The 18,349-nt window shown below is 29.4% G+C and overlaps 1 protein-coding gene across 36 annotated transcripts in view; it reads left to right on the forward strand.

Moving 5' to 3' along the window:
• The window catches only part of LOC124360280 (basement membrane-specific heparan sulfate proteoglycan core protein), a 528,539-nt gene that overhangs the window by 328,441 nt on the left and 181,749 nt on the right, over positions 1–18,349 (forward strand). For 27 of the 36 annotated variants that reach the window (XM_046813745.1, XM_046813754.1, XM_046813763.1 and 24 more), the window contains 4 exons: positions 5,037–5,144; positions 9,228–9,341; positions 12,550–12,666; positions 15,822–15,935. In XM_046813745.1, the coding sequence (XP_046669701.1) occupies positions 5,037–5,144; positions 9,228–9,341; positions 12,550–12,666; positions 15,822–15,935 (453 nt within the window). The remainder of the gene's footprint in view (positions 1–5,036; positions 5,145–9,227; positions 9,342–12,549; positions 12,667–15,821; positions 15,936–18,349) is intronic. The other 9 variants (XM_046813749.1, XM_046813758.1, XM_046813766.1 and 6 more) reach the window with 4 other exon arrangements.

Raw genomic sequence — 18,349 nt, forward strand, 5'->3', positions numbered from 1 at the left:
TCGCTATTCAAAAGCATATATTTAATTGATGAATTCCTTTATGCACTAAATTGTAATGTAAATCTTTTTAGTATAACAATAATATAAAACATGTTCAACCTCAATTTTATGGCTTAAAATCTGCATTAATTATTAATTTCATACAATTTAACCAATTATGTTAGTTTTTAAACAACGAGACAAATGAAAGTTTACTTCATACGTTTTTTTTATTATTCCATATTGCCCAGTTTTTGGGCGTCCCGAATGTAAATCTCTTCCAAGCTCTTACAGCAAAGATGTAGCCAGCGAGGGGGTCCAAGAGGTTCGGACCCTCACCAAATTTTAATTTTTTCAATTACTTTTTTAGTAAATGATTATTATTATTTAAATAATTCAGTATTACTGACATGTACTGCTGAAAGATCGTTCTCAACAAAGAAATGGGTCAAAACTCTTTAAGAAACAAAATAGGGCCCTACTTTCTGTTCAGTATGGGAAAATATCAGTTGTCTGGAACCCCCCAAAATTATTTTTCTGGCTATGTTCTTGTCTTATACCCAGCCAGTATAAGATGTATTCAGCAGCCCAAAATTTCATGTGGTAAATAATGATGCAGAGTCCCCATACACAGAATCCAACTCATCTTTGATTTGTGAAAACATATTGCCTTTCAAAAACAAATATTTAATGACAGCTCAATACTCGATTTTGTCCATTTTCACAAAAAAAGTCACATCAACTCACTCAAATAACTGTTACATAAAAACTGTGCATCCAAAATCAATGAAACTTTGGTGAATAACTGTCCGCAGATGAACAAAACTCAGTAGCTTTTATTTATGAGTGCTCTGCCACATTCACGTTGAGGTCAGAAACTTTTCATACCACCCTTGTAAGGTGGCTGTGTCATTTTAATAGAAAGGATACAGTTGGAAATGATGTATTATGATAGACATTAACAATGGCCAGGAGGTGGTCAAAGACAATATCACTTACTGGTTATTCACATAATGGAGCTGCCACATTCAAAGCTTAACTCTGCTGTCTTAAAGGTAACTCCGTAACCGTTAGACAAAGCCCTTGGGATTGTTTCTACAGAAGTGATTTAATATTCCTAAATTAAAATATTTTATTGACTTCTGTTCTTCTGTTCTTTATTGAGTAAAACTTGTTTCAACATAAAACCACAATCACAGTGGGATGAGTCAACAGTTTTTACAAAACTATGAGAGACCTGTTGTGGTGTTACAAGTGGCATCATTCATCTTTCTTCCTCTCCCCCTCAACACTTGTAATATGAGAGAAGATTCAAGAGTGCTAAAAATTAATTATTCTCTTTCTGACAAATATGTACAGTAGGAAAACAGTTTCAACATTTTGTCTTATTGTTCGGAAACTACAGATTATAATGGGAATATGACCAAACATGAACATAGGCTCTGAAGCTAATAAAACCTAACATTTTCTCAATTTATGGAAATGGAGACCAGGATGAAATTGAAATTACTCTGTTACCTCAATATAAGGTGATTTTTCTGATCATTTTAGCAAGCATTTATTTCTTATATATTACATTACAAGGGTCTCTCCATTACAAAGATCAATTGAAACTATCTCAAGCAGTAGCCTAAGTAAAATTTTGATCTGGGAGAGGATGGGAATAACGTTGCAGGAGAGAGGTGGGGTCATTCAATTATGGTATCATACATGAAGTGAGGTAAATTTTACATCAGTAGTTAATTAAGTTTGAACAAAAATTGTTAATTAAGAGTTAACTCTTGAGCAAACTGTACAGAGATATATTTAAAGTCATTATGTTTTAATTTTTTCCACTGTGGTGGGGATTGATCTCTTGGTTCTCACCCATATTTACTCCCAGATCACAACAACTATTTAACATTAGAACATTTAACCTAGGAACCACTTTCAGGTGTAACAAATTGTTTTAATTTTATGTTTAGACAATTTAAAAACATTGTTATTATTTATTACCCATTTCTTGAGACTATAGGTTAAATATTACAGCCAACAATATGTGTGTAGCACACACAAATATTGTACAGTAAGAATTAGAAAACTCAACAACAATGTGCCTTAGAGGCTAAAATCAGTGCACATTTCACCAATCTAAATACAAGTGTTATTATTTAGACCCTGATTGTCTCATTGGAAATGAGAGTTAATTCACAATCTCTCAGCCTCCACAGTTCTTTGGTTCAGTTGTATGTGTGCCTCAATAAAACCCAAATTAATTTATTTTTTCTATTTTATGAAAATTTTATCCAAATTAGTCTGTGAGATGGACCAGTGGATTTGCTGATGGCCAGTGCTTTTTGTTACTGCAGTGCACTTTCTTAAGTCGTGTTTCTTCAGTACTTTCTATGAGTATGTAATTCTTTTTAATATATTGAGCTATTACCTAATTGAGGACAACACATTAGTTGTTAATTTGACACAAATTAACACAGTCATATTAAATACTTTGTAAACTGAATTATTATTTATAAACTATTATAATTTCAACCATATTGCATTATGTACATTAAAATAAAATTGTGCAAACATATATTATGCTTTAATTATACTAAACTGTGAATTAAAACAATAAATATTTGAAAAAAAAAATATTTATATGTTTTAATATATAACTTTCTAATCTTAACTCCTGTTTCAATTTATTTTATCTGCATCTCTAGCTTTGCTTTATTGCTTTCTAGCTTCTGCATGCTTAATCTAGTAATTGTATTTCCATTCTGTTCTTATTACATTCAAAGTTTGTATTTTAATTTTTCACATTTTATCAACCCTTTGAGGAGTATGCACTCATACACGTCTTACTATTTTTTAAGTAAGAGTATTGAATAGATCGAATAACCGCTAATTAATTTTTTTAACACATAAACAAATACTCTACATTTTCCTGAAACATGTGTGCATAAAATACAGGGCATATTCCTAAGGTAATAGCCATTTGACCATTTTTAAAATAAGGTTTTAGGAAATTTACCTGTGATAAAGAAATCAATTTGAAAAGAGCCATAAAACCTTTTCAATTTCGATGATTAAAGTTTATTACATCACTGGATTGATGTACGATATCCATATTTCCCTGCTCGTAACAGTGTCAAAAATTGTATCGTCCCTATCTCGATCGTGATCCAAAAATGCTCATTCACTGGTGGGGACATTGGAATCTGCATTCACTTACTGGCACAAAACTGCTAAATAAAAACAAACTGCAGTGGCTTTGTAAATTGTCAGTAGATGCCATTCCATGTGTTGAATCGTGTACAGACCTTCCAATATTTAAATATAAAACAACAGCCCTTCATTTAGGAATACACTTTGTAAGATATAACTTCTCCTCACCACTATGTTGCTGTGAGAATTCATTAACACTGCAAAATGACTTTTGGAAAAGAACAAAATATGAAGGGCATAGGGTGGAATAAGGAACTTCTAAATTAATCAGATTTTATGTTTAATTGGTAGCAGCATTCTGTGCTCAGCCAGTTAGATATTAGTTATTTCGTTTATCAATTAGGTTTGTGAATACAACTAAACTTGTACATTATAATCATTATTATTTATATCATAGAAAGATTTATGTTATTATATACATACAATCCTAAAACATGGTGAAAAACAAAACAGAAATTATGGGGTTTGAGGCAAGTAATATCTAATATAGTACTAAAAACAGTGCAAATACATTTTAAAAATGTGATATGAAATTCTATTTTAATTAACAATTACTTAATAAATAATTTCGCACACTAACATTAACTGTATTTTTCTCACCATAGATACCACAAAATATAGTAGTACATTAGTAAAAAAGTAGTACATTAAACAATATTGTACAATATAATTTTTAAATAACTTGTAATGCAATTTTCAACATAGCAATTTCACTGGGTAAAATATATTATTGTTTGGTTGTAGATTACTTGATCACTTTTTACACATTTACTCCTCAAAGGGTTACAACACAAATAAATAATTTTGTCTAGATACAAAAACAAAAAAATTCAAATTATATTAATTTATGTGTGACATTATTGTAAAATATATACTATAACCATAATTATGTAAATAATACTTCTAAATTTATATATTATAGAAACTTTGCTTATTAATTTTTGTTATTACAATTAAAATTTAATACTTATCAAAAACGTTATAAACTTAATTTACACTGATGCATTAAATTATTTATTTGAGAAATTCTAGTTGTTATTTTCTTCTTATCAAAACAAGTATTGAATTAAATGCTATCAAAAATTTCTTGATGTAAAAATCAATGTTAAAACTAACAAAACTATTAATTTTGTCCTAAAAAATTTCCATTGAAACATTAATATATTTTTTATTCTATTATGAAGATTTCTTTTGAAAAAATCTTTATCAATAACTTTTATTACAAAAATAACATTTATTTTCTATAAATAACTACTATTCTACTCTCGTACTTTTCACTTCAAACTTGTGCACTTATTATGCACTCAATTTGTACTAAATACATATTTTATTTGAATTGATTTATTTGATTTGTTCAATAGGTTACAGCTGATATTACTTGTTTTCATAAGACACAGTGAACTGTGTGCAACTTTGCTAGCTGCAACAGCATTGTAGTTTTGTTTTGGCATGGAAATGTAGTCAAGTCTACTCAATATGCATGTATTTTTATATAGAATATTTAATTTCAGTACAGCAATAGTTTCCACAAATAAAGGCATTATTTAAAAGTTAGCGAATTATATAAATTACTCAAATTAATTTATTGTCATTTATAGTACAATTGGTTTGATTTAACAGTGAAAAATCAACAATTAATTATTAAAAAAGAGTACATATTAATTTAAATAACAATACAGTGCCCGAAATACGTTACAAGAAAATAATTGTAATGAATTTAAATCCTTGAATAATATTAATTAATACTACACATTAATATATAAATTTAAAAAATGCAGTACCACAGAGTTCACTGTGTTAGAATGGAAGTACTGTGTATGGCATGCTTGAAAGCGGTCAGTGCATGTTTTCAGCATGTACATCAGATGAGTTTAAGTGCGAAAATGACTTCTGCATCCCGAAAACCCAACGCTGTGATGGACTGCGCCACTGCAATGACGGAAGCGATGAATTTAATTGTAGTACGTCTCAACAAATTTATCTGTTATAAAGTAATTTTAAACTTAAAGTGCAGGATGAATTACCACACAAGTGAATTTTAGTAGTTTATCCCCATTATATTATTTTACACAGTAGAAATTTAAGTTCCATATTATACAATATAAAAAATTACCTGTTTTTGATTAATCAACTTGGTATATGAAGCAATATTTTAGTTATTTTTGTCAACTAGATGCAATTAAATTCCTGTCAGTTTATCAAATTCAACTTTGTTATTGATGTTTCACTAGACAACAACTACATAAAAGACATGATTTTTCAAAAGATATTAATAAAAGTTAATTCTGTGTGATAAGAAAACTTACGTTTACTTTTAAAAGCAAAAATGTTCTCTTCCTTAATTTTGGTATTTTTTATAAGCTGTTTTACTCAAAAAAGACTGTTGTGCATTGAAAACACTTACTTTAGCTTCTAGTGATGAAATTATTACATAGTCTGTCAATTAACATTGACATGATGGTGGTCTGGTAGTAGTATCATTTAAATAAAAACTCCAAAAAGTAATGACTTATTTCTAAAAAACAGCTTGGTTCAAATACAAACGTTTCAAATAATAAATTGAAACAAAATGATCAGAACATGGCAATAATAAGCATTTGGGTTTTGTCTGACTTTAATAAAAAATTGTTCATTGTGATTTTAGCAGAAAGTCTTTTCACAAATTATAACCTACATGTTATTTTCAAACATTATTTTTTTTCAATTAATGTATATTATACTCTACTGAAATTCACTTAAAAGTGGTTATCTTTTTAGCTTATATACCTTTAATGTTTATTAAGTTTAAATGCACCTTCATATTTCACACAATAAAATAAATTATTATTCTCTAATACTTTGACATAAAATACACTGTAATATTCACTTAAATGTTTATAAATTAGTATGATAAATTACTCTAAAATGATTATTAATTTAGAGGTTGCATGGTAATTTTTTTCTCTTATTGTTTTTTTCATGATGACATTTAAGTCATAACTAACAATGGTTTGGTGTTGAATTCCTTAACAATCTTTTAACTTCATTATAGCGTTTATAATGTTTTACACTAACCAAGGATATGGGCCCAATAAAGTTTAATTGAGATAGTTTAACGTCACTGATAATTGTCTATTTTATCAAACAACCCCAAATCCACCATTTTCTATTGTTTTTTAACAGGTGATGGAAAGGTTCAACATTCTAGCAGAAAACAGAACTAGAATCATACCACAAACTAATTTACCATATTTTTATCACATTTATAATAGTATTTAGTTATTTAAAATAGAAGTTTAAAAATTAATTTTTTCATATTTTAAACATTATTTTATAACTTGCAGTAAAATTTATCATATTGAAGTGAAAACTTCTATTGCAACAATCTTGGTTTAATTTTTATGGGAGGTATTTCAGTGGCTTTGCTTCATGTATGTTTAATATATCAATTACCATTTAAATCAAAATTGAACTGTTTCATTTGCATTTAGAAGTTTTCACTTTTATTATTAAGGTCTTGTGGACAGCAAAATTTGTATGTAATATTTTTAGTTCTAAATCATTCAGTTTGTATTTTTCAAAACTGAGCAATATTATTATTTTATATTTAAAAGAGATTTTAACAGGCACTTATCAAGGAAATTTGATTTAAAATATTAAGACCTTAAATTTAATCATAAATAAAAACATGAAAATGGAAGAAATCATTCTATTTACAACATTAATTCAAACATTTTTGTAAATTATGAAATACATTTTACTAAATTAGAAGGTTTTTGAGAGAATTCTTTCACTACCTTTTAACCTTGATTATGATTCCTTCTGAAGATATATCATCCTAACATGATGAATGTGAACTGTCACTGAATTTTATGTTGTTTGAGTACTCGCCACCAGAATTGCAACCATTGCTTCCCCCATCTTCCCCTCCCTTCCCTAACTCTTTACCATCCTGTAAAATTCAAAATCGTCTCACAGCTGTTCCGGAGTTTGTCACTAGTAGTCGAAACTGCTTGGCTCTGCCTTCCAAACTTTGCTCCAAGTCCGTCAATCCAGACCTCTAACCACACCCTGACACGCTCATGCAAAATTCTTTTGAATTAAACCTGAACCTTTGGAAGCCCAATAGCACAACTCCACAACAATTACACACTATCCAGGACCATGGCTGCTGATGGATTACAAATACTACCATGTCACTTGTAACCAAGTTGTTAACAGAAGGTTTCATAATCAGGTTTTTAGGTTTTAATCAGTTTTTTGACATTTTGCTAAATGTATTGTTAAGTACTACATTGAAGCTGTAGCTGTCGTGACAATCCATTTAACTTTAATAATCTCCTAAATCTGAAACCAAATCTGTGATTAGTTTGGGACATTTAATATGAGGCATCGTCATAAAGTAAGGGCCATTTGGTCGTAGGAAAAAATAAACTCATAAGAAACCCATTTTATTGTCACATTTAGTAAGCTACTAACGTACTTCACTTCTCTACAAAATTGCGTTCACTTGTAGCTATGCATTTTCATACCTCTGCATAGAAGCATGCCACCTGAGAGTTGAACCAGTTGACAACATTGTTTTTCATTTCCTCTTTGGTTTGAAAATAATGTCCACTGAGCCACTGTTTCAAATGCAAGAAGAGAAGTAGTCGCTAGGTGCAAGGTCAGGACTGTATATTGTGGGTGGTTAAACAGTTCCTAATGAAAATCTTGAATTTTATCCTTGGTTTTTTCAGTAGTGTGAGGACGCACGTTATCTGAAAGAGGATTATGCTACATGACAGTTTTCCTGTGTCGTTTGTTCTAGATCACACGTCTCAGTTTGTTGAGTGTTTCATAGTACACATCAACTGTAATTGTTGTCTCATTTTCCATAAAATATACCAGGAGAACATCCTTTATGTTCCAAAAAATTATAGTCATCAATATTTGACTTGTGGATGCAGTATGGTTAAACTTTTTCGGTTTTGGTGAAGATGAAAATAAATCCTCTCCATCTTGTTTGTAGCGACCCAAATACTCTCACCCATCAGCCATTCTTTGCGCTTTGTGGTAGTTGGTCAGAATTTTCAGTATCCACCTTGCACACAACTTGTGGTATCCAAAGTTTTCCGTGACAATATTGTAGGCCGTAGTGCGTCCAAGTTAGGCAATTGTTCAGCCAGGCCATTAATCACCAATCAACAATCAGAATGCAGTTTCTGGTACACTTGAGAAACGATTTCATTGGTCAGTGTACTGCGTCATAGACATTTTTCATCCATTTTTAAAATCATGGTACCTTTAACCTTTCCTTCACTCATAACTATAGGTCCATAAACTAGGCATAACTCCCGATGAATTCAGCAGCTGACGAACCTTTTGCATACAAAAATCTTATCACAGAACACACATCACAGCTGGCGGGATCAACAATTGTTATGGACATTGTTGTTTGAATGCACAGACAAACTGACAACCCCTGAAACAAAACAAATGCTGCTATAGCTTTGCAATGAATCAGTAGATGGCGTTGCAGAAGTAAAACTGTGTTCCAAAGCGCTAATATATAAATGTAAGCAAATAGCCCTTACTTTATGAATCCGCCTTGTAAATGCATAATTGAATCCCAAACTCTATGACTTGAAAATATTATATTAGATCAATAATCAAATGATGGAAATTTCATTAAATATTATTTACATTAGACATGTATTAACAAATTGTTTAACACGTTCATAACAACGGCTAATCTCCAAACTTTTTATATGCTTTAGATTTTGTTAATAGTAATTTACCCAAAGGGGTACAAGATAGTCTGAGTTATTTGTGTAAGCGCAGGCTCATATTAACAAACCACAATGACAGTCAAACAATAAAAATACTCATACGAAAATGCTTAACTACTTGTACTCAATCTGGCACACGGCGTATTTGATAAAAGACAGGTGTGCAGTGGATCAAGTGCACAATGGCAGTTATGAAAGATCGTGTGGATCTGATGGGATACATGTTGTCGTGAACGTGTTAAACTGTTTTTTAAATAATGACTAATTAATAATAAATGTATGTGGCTCTTGTAGATGAAACATGTAGAGTGGATCAATTTCATTGCAAGGAAGGAGGCTGTATTGACAGAAACTTACTCTGTAACCGAATATATGATTGTCGAGATGGCTCTGATGAAAATAATTGTGGTACGTTTATTTGAGTTGCTGACAAAATATAAGTTCAGATTATTGATCAATTAATTTTAAAAAGTTTTCTCCATATATTTGGTGTACAGTTTTATATAGATGAAACAGATTTTTTTTAAATTTAATTGTTTAATTTGACATAATTTTTACTTTTGGAATCTCTACCTTGTTGGTAAGTTACTTTATTTGTAAATGACATTCCAGGAATTAATTTAATAATCAGGAAAGTAAAAGGTTATCATATTTGTACTTGATATTTTTGTACCTGATTGTTTACTTACTTTATTATTGCAGGCTAAGAACTTTTGCTAAAAATTTATCCATCAAATGTCTAATAATGGTTTTGCAGATGGTATATATATCATTTGATTTTGTGTGGTGATTATTATACAAGGCGTTTGTTAGCCTTTCAGGTAAAGTAGATATGAGTGCACGGCAGAAAATTATGTATTGCATGATGCTGTTGTTTTCTTATCCATATTTTATTTACTACCTTGATTTGAAAGTGGAGGTAATACTCATCACCAAACTAAGGATGGCACTTATATTTAATTACCGTAGGAATCCAAATGCATATATTTTTGTACATTTGCTGTTTGGACCAGGGTTGAGATTAGCCTACTTTGAGTTTCTGCCATTGATACAAATTATTAAAATGATATTGGCATGATTACGAGTTTGCCATATGCTCACACCAGTCAACAACGCCTACGATAAACATTTGGTTCAGTCTGCCATTCACACAGAAAAAATATGTTAAAAAGTAATTTTCAGTCTCCTATAAAAAACATGTACTTTTCTATTTCTCAACAGATATTTCTTTAAATTTTCACTATTCATAACTTTGGACAAATCAGTGATAAGAAAGTTTTCCAATCTGTCCCATCTATAGAGAAAATATATGCTTGAAAATCATAATCAATATTCCTTTTTATGGTAAACATCTACTTTTTCTTTTGCTTGCCATAAATAATTAAAAAGTTAGCTTTGTCCAACGCTCTAAGGTTTTTTGTTGAATATGTCCTTAAAATATGATCAATCAATATTAGTTTTGGTAATACAATAAAAAGAAGGAATTTAATTTAGAACTAGACAATACAATTTTTTAACATTTTAATGCTCCATTAGTTGTAATATGTTGAGTAATTGTTATCTTTTGTTTACATTCTGCATATTGCACAATGTTATTCCTTATTATTACTTTGCAAGTAAAAGTTCCTTGGAAAATACTAAATAAAATTATTCAGAGTGTCTCAGAACTCTCTACCAATATTTTTAGGTAATATTCCTTCACTAAAGAGAAACCAAAATACTATAGTAAAACTTTCAAAAACTCAATGATTACCAAAATAGTTTCTTATTGTTTTTTCCTTAACAATTTTTAAATTTAGAACCCCTTGTTGTAATAAGTTGAAATTTGGTATATACTTTAATAAATTCAAGCACTAATTACAGACAAATTCTATTTTTAGAAGTTTTATTTTCAAAATAGCGACTTTCTAAAATCTTTAAACGTAAATATCTTAGAAATGACATGTGATAAAAAAAGTTATCCTATTTTCGTTAGGCGATGTAATTAAAAACCCGACGGGAATAAGGGAAATAATGTGCTTTTAAAAAACCAAGTACTAAACAATATCCACTATCAATATGTGACAGCACTGTTATGAGCTACAATAATCAGCTGTTTTTATCAGCTGATTACAACATTACGCTTATAAAACTCAGAGGATGTTAAGAATTATCATGATACATGTTATTACAAAATAAAGAGTTTCACAAATACTTTATTGCCATTCACAGTACAGCTAAGATAGATTGAAACTTTCATAAATTTAAGTATATAAATGTAAGCATCTGTTATCATGAAAATTTCAATCCAATTAGGCTGGATTGAGATCAAATGAAAAAATTATGGTTGCCTGTAAAGTCGGTTTTACGGGCGAAGATTTTACGTGACAACGTCTTTTTCTCGGTAGAATATTTATTGATATGAATATTATTAAATTGCACAATAGGAACAAGGAATTGAATGAAAATAAGAATTGCACAAATTTTAACTATAGAAATATATTTTGTTTACTAAAACATTGTACATAATTTGAAATTAATTAAAATTTGTTATTGTAAATGGTAAAGTTGAATAAAACATTTACTAAAATTGGAATTTGAAATTCTTGCTAAACACAGTTAAATTCTAACTTCGCGCGTGGTGATTGGTCGGTTTAGTTCGTTTGTTTGGTCGCACTGTTATGACAGGTTAGAGGTTATAATTTGTTATTTTAAATGTTTGACTAGCAATACGCGCTGTTTCTTCTCAATCGACTGAATTACGATTGATTGCAGAGTGATTTAAACTAATAATTTACTTAACACTATCAACATTTGTCAATAGTATGACATAACCTATAAACTCAGTTTCTCAACTTTTGTGTCAATCTAACAATTAATCAATCAATCATAGTTTACGATAATGAAATATCAGTGTACAATTATTTACCTTTATTGTTGTAGTTGTTGTAAATGACGAATCTAAGCACTCCACATTTTCACGAATAAACATAGTTATCTGCTTTATCCCGTGCGGCGGACCCACAGTTATCTGCTTTATCCTGTGCGGCGGACCCACTGGACGGGCATCGTAACGTTACCGGGCGTTACACTTTTTCATGAGTGACTCCGAGCCGCAACCTAATTTAAGACGTTGTCACGTCAAAAAACATGTTACAATATCAGGTTTGAATTCAATCATGAAATTTCATGGTAAATATCATGTTTTTTTTACATATTGGTAAAAGGTTTTTACCTCTGGCTGGTTTATGTCTGGTTGAATATAAACTAATACACAATATAGCTATGGTGGGAAGAGTTCATTTAATGCGCATGTTGAGTTTAGCTCCAGTTTACCTTCCTCTTAGCTCCAGTTTACCTTCCTCTTAGTGCAGAGACTAAAATCTGACGCTGTTATAGACTTGACCCCTTAAATCTGAAGTCATGTTCATCTGAAGAGATAAAAGAGATGGCGACCAAGATGCTCAAAATGAACTTGTTACATTGTTTCGACATCAGACACCTAGACCATAAAATATAGTGTAACTTATATTTTAAGTTCAATGAAGGTTTCTTCATCTGATTTTCATGAAGGATAGAACAGAGGATATCCACCTCACACAATATAATAATTACATCAGTGGTTATTGCTTTACAGATACGTGCAAAACAGATGATTTCTATTGCAACGATGGCCGCTGCTTGCCAATGTCTGTCCTTTGTAATGGTCGCAATGACTGTCGAGATGGTGAAGATGAGTTACGCTGCCCTAACCGTGAGTAACTGTTACAATGATCATAACACCCCATTTACAGATTTCTCATTGTAACAAATGTGTTATTGTCAGGTAAATTCTGTTACTTCTTAGGTGTGTACAGACTTTTATTATATATGCTAAGTTTGCTTCTCTGCCAATATTTTTAAATGACAGCTGCAGTATAAATGATATTCCAACTATGAAATCTACAATATCATTTTGTTTTAAATGAACAAAATGTAACATTTCTTATATTTATAGTTATTAGTGTTTCAGCCAATTTTATCCAATAATAATAATAATTTACAAACTCTATAATTATTATTTGTTATATTTAAATATGTATGTTGATATTTGTTTGGACCTGTTGTGTATCAAAATAACTTTAAAAAACTGTGGTGTATAAAAAAGGTTTTCAATTATGTGTTTAAACTTTTTTTTAAAGAAGTCCAAAATATATATTGTAAGTCTATAGCTTACAATAACGCTATAATAGTCTATAGTAACAGACATTATTTATGAACTTTATCTAGTAAAGAATAAATCAGAGATTTAGAGGATTATTACATGTTTTACTGCAATAACTGAAGTTATTTTGCAAAACAAACTATAGATCAATTTGGTTATTTTACAGAAGGAAGAAAAACCGTTTAGTAAACCTATAAACCTATAAATAGTACAATGTTTCACAATTATTTCTTAGATTCCTTTGGTATTGTAGTTATTAAACATTTCTTGACAGTAGATGCTTATGGATTATTCAATATTCAATAATGATAGATATAACTTGATTTGAAAAAAAATTATTACCGCTTTTTTTATATAAATAATTTGAAAACCAGTACAGAATATAACATGTTTGTACTAAATATAAATCATATTGTTTTATATGGGTAAAATGGTCCATAATAATAAAACATCAATGGGCAATCTCTTATAGAATAGGTGTTATTTACACCTCATAAGATCTAGGCATACCTACCAACGATTTTTTTGTTTACGCGTAATGAAAGTAAAAATATTACTCAACATAGAGATGAATAAAGGCCTAATATAACTGTAAAATGATACTTATTACTAAACTATTTTGATTAGATGATGTCAGAAGGAGCCTCAACTTCTAGGCAGTAACACATTGCTGGAAGAGTTTAAATACTAGGCATACACTGAGCTTTAACTAATCTATAATAAATTCAAAATCTCTCATCATTTCTAAATTCGTCCCCAAACATCTTGTGGAGTAAATTAAAAATGTGATAACATCTCCAGAGCCCCTGGTAGCTTCAACAACTCTTACAAAATCATCATCTTCCATCATATAAATTAAACATTGAGACATATATTAATGTAAGTAACAGTGTACAACACCAGAGACATTTACTGTTTTGCTATTAAGTAAACTCTAAAAGCTTGTTAGACATAAAATAGTAGAAACAGCTGATGTTTTACAACTAAACGTCTATGTAATTTCATTTGAAGAATATGGTTATAACTTGATTTGAAAAACAAGTATTTTCAATCCATTTTAATTGATGATATAGCTTGTTTTGAATGTAATCCCTCTTCATGGGATGTAAAACACAATGACAATTACAATTTTGAGATTATCTCAAAAACACAAAAAATAGATATAATGTATTGCATAATAACTTTCCATAAAGGGAGATAACTTGCTTTAAAAAACAAATATCAACTGTCATCATGTGAGACAGTATTGTTTGTGAGCCACAACAGTCAGTTGTTTTAATTTCAGCTCAATAAGATCATTATAGTATTGTAGAATTTAGGTGTCTTTTGATTAATACATATTGAAATAAAATATATGTATTAGTATAATGAATAGTCAATTTATATATATATATATATTTGATTTATTTAGGTTTTATAGTTAATTAAAAATATGTTTATTATAGATTTCAAAGTAATCTTAAATTAAAGAACAGTTTCTGCAACTCAATTGAATAAGCGATGTTTAATATACCCAACACCAATTTGGTTGCACCTTTTGAATCGCGCCACTAGAGTTAGCTAAACATTTCAAAATTCGATTTTGTATTCTGTTTTTGAAATTCTTAAGTATTATTAGGAATCCTATGTAAATAAGGTTGATATTTTTTAAGATTATACCCATTTTTATTTTGTTATGTTTTAATCAAAATAAGTCTAGATGCAAAATAAGTCTAGAATAATCCAAAAACGTAAACCTTCCTTAGTACATCCATTCCCATACGCTGGATTGTCTTGGTCCTCCTCTGCTTTGTACTCGTCTTCCAACCACCTTTTCACTAAAGTAAAACTTTGGTGGCACTTTTTCTCCAATTAATTCGCGTATGACTTACTGAGCTTTTCCTATTGTTGCTTTGTTAAGTTTGTTTAAGAGCAATAACACATTTTATTCCCATAATAATGCCTAACATTACTAAAACTTATACATTTAGCTATATTTTCCAAATAATGACAGGCTAAAGCCTCATACACATTAAGCTCAAAGTATTTCACTTGTCAATTAATGTCCTTTTGTGAAAGGCTAAATCTTTTAAATAGAATATCTGACATGACAATGAAAGGTATATGAAAATATGCATCATGGTTATAAACTTTATTAATGCCTTGTATTAAATTATAACAATTTATTTAAATGAGTGAGACTTAAGGGATTTACATGAAATGTTGCTTTAAAATTAACACGAATAAATGTTAAACAAATAAAAACATATTTTAGAGATTATTACGTAGAAATATTAAGATATTTAGATGTGTCAAACATGTTAACACCACTTCTTTCATTCATTTTCATAACTCATAAATGTTTAAATATATTTACATTTTATTTCTCAATATATCACAGGTTGCCTCGAGAGGTCTCAAAAAGACATCCCCATGAAAATACATAATTGGATTTTGTTTATCATTACAGTACAGTACTTTCTCCTCTATTACTATGGAAGGTGGAGAATGGGAAACTGTAAATAGTATTTTGATGCGAGAAGTAACAGTATTGTATTCATTAGTATGAAAATACTCACATAAATTGATCTAATTTGGGGTTGCAATTTATTATATTTTGTCTATTTTCTTTTCTTGATATTATTTTGATATTCTTGCTCAGTGCCATTGGAATATTTTAGTGATGGTTTAGTAGGTATTGTACTCTAAACTGACACATTATACAGGGCTCACCTGTCAGCCGCATGAGTTCCAGTGTCGTGATCGTAGCTGTATCGACTACAGCTTGAAGTGTAATGATGTACCAGATTGTGCGGATTACAGTGACGAGGATGATTGTGGTATGATTATATTTATCTGTTACTGGTCTTGTGATAACTTGTGACACTGCACAACAAACAGCAGCCAGAATTATATAGAAGTTAAAGTTGCCTAGTTTGATAATGGCTAGCTTATTTATGCCTGTGATAAGTTAGTGAGCTACAATGTAAAAGTGTCTATATATGTCAATATTCTCTGTAATGGGAGTTGTGTTCACTTGAGCAAAAAAGTGATTCTTCTAATTTAATTCTCATGATTTGTAATGTACAGTTTAAGTGTAATATCTGCAACTCTACCATTTTTGTATACATTACCAGAACAGAGGTGTGCACACAACTTTGACTTTTTACTAACAAAATTTTTCAGAATTGAATAATTCAAGGGCCTTTATACTAAAAAGTATTTATTTTTTTATTACAACCTCATTGTTGTAACTCCCTAATTCTCCAGAGTAACTGTAAAACTTATATAGTATTGAAAATTCATAACAAAATTCTCAATACTACACAAATGTCAAATTATTAACCCTTTAGCTCCCAAGCAGTTTTCCTAATTCACCCATGAGTTTTGTTTGTATTGAATGTCAAGACCGATTTAATTGGTTCTTGGGACCCAAATGGTAAAGGAAAATATTAACAAACTCCATATTTCCTCAAAATAACAATTGTGAAAGTCATATTCCAAAATGTTATTACTTTTAGAATGACAAATATAAGTGCAGACATTTTTTGCTTACTTAGGAATAAGTTTTGATAGCATTTTTATTACTACAAGTATTACTACATTAATTTTCATTTGATAGACATCACATATTTTTAGGTTACAAAATAATATTAGCTTCAATGTTTGAATAGAACAATTAATGTTTTTTTACTTTATAATGTTTAGAATTGAAATCCTCTTAGAAGCAGTTTTACAAATATTTTCATAAACCTTTCAAGTATATCTAGTGATTATACAAAGTTTTTTTCAACTAACATTGAATATTAGGAAGTCACAACATTGTGTGGTTTGATTAAAAAAACAAATATTTGACAAACTTCCTTAATGTACAACTTTCTTAACTGTGTAATTTGATCAATTTTGTAAATAGGCTTAATATTGCTTTTGTGACCAATGTTTATTTGCCACTGATACTTCTATTTTTGTTATTAGTTTTATAACTATTGTTGAAAGGTTGCTTTAAAACCGTAAAGGGCGATTCTCCTGAACACTAACATTATTTATGGTTTCAACTAAGCCAATTTATCAATTCTTCATAAACCAAATAACAGTGACATTAAAACTAATACTAAATTAAAATAGTAACACTTGTACAGTTCAAGTTTTAGTACAAGTTTATAATGCCTCTAATTATTATAATTTTGATAATGAAGTTGACACATGTGACACAGCAAGAGGAGCTCCCCTCCCTCCCACCACAATAAATATTAGAAAAACTATTTTAATTCCACTAAACAATAACAAATAAAGATGAGACCAAAATAATTGTAATAAATATCTTTAAAAAAATATAACAACACATACATGCATACATTAATACTACATCATTCATGGTCTCTCAACTAAAGTTATTTCTAAAAACTATTATTTTCAGTTTGATATATCAATTTATGAGTATTGACATAGTTTTATTAAACACATTTTATAAGTATTCAAATCTTTCTATTTGAAACATATTCTGCGTAACAAAAATATGTTAAGTTTGTAATAACTACAGCTAAAACTCAATTTGTGTTCTTATATATTATCTGATATTTATGTTTGTCCCTTTAAAATGCTTTCTAGTACATAAAAACCCTTAAAAACCTCTCAATAGCACTGAAGTATTCAAATAATCAAGGTTATGACGATCAAGCATTAGACAAATACACTAGGCATAAATCTATCTAATATAGTAATTTAATTAGTTTTTTGTTTGATTTTTGAAATGCTTTCTTTATTTTTGGCTAAGTACTACTTAACTTTCAACTTGAATAATGCATTATAGAATAAAAATATTCACTGCAGGCGATTACTTAATTTACTAATAGCATAGGCATTTATTATTAACATGTGTCTTTACTCTTGTTATTTACATACATACTGTATGTAATATATTGATTTTTTTGTATACTGAAAAGACAATGAGCATTATCAAATTAAGTATTGAGACATTTTGTTATGTTTTAAACTTTCAATAAACATTCATATTATGTTTATTTTTTAATAAGTTTATAAGCCTACCCTACAGCCTTAAAATTTACTTTTCATCTTATAATAAAGCTATAAATTTTTCCTTTTTTATGAATAAACATGGAATTAAAAGATAAGTTAAAGTTGTTGCAGTACTTCAGCACTGACAAAATTATCAATATTGTATGAAATACAACTATTTAAATATGTGTGCTACACAAAACACTTCAATATACCTCCAGATCCTCTCATATTTCCC

The sequence above is a fragment of the Homalodisca vitripennis genome, chromosome 4 (genome assembly GCF_021130785.1).
Source record: "Homalodisca vitripennis isolate AUS2020 chromosome 4, UT_GWSS_2.1, whole genome shotgun sequence".
NCBI lineage: Eukaryota > Metazoa > Arthropoda > Insecta > Hemiptera > Cicadellidae > Homalodisca > Homalodisca vitripennis.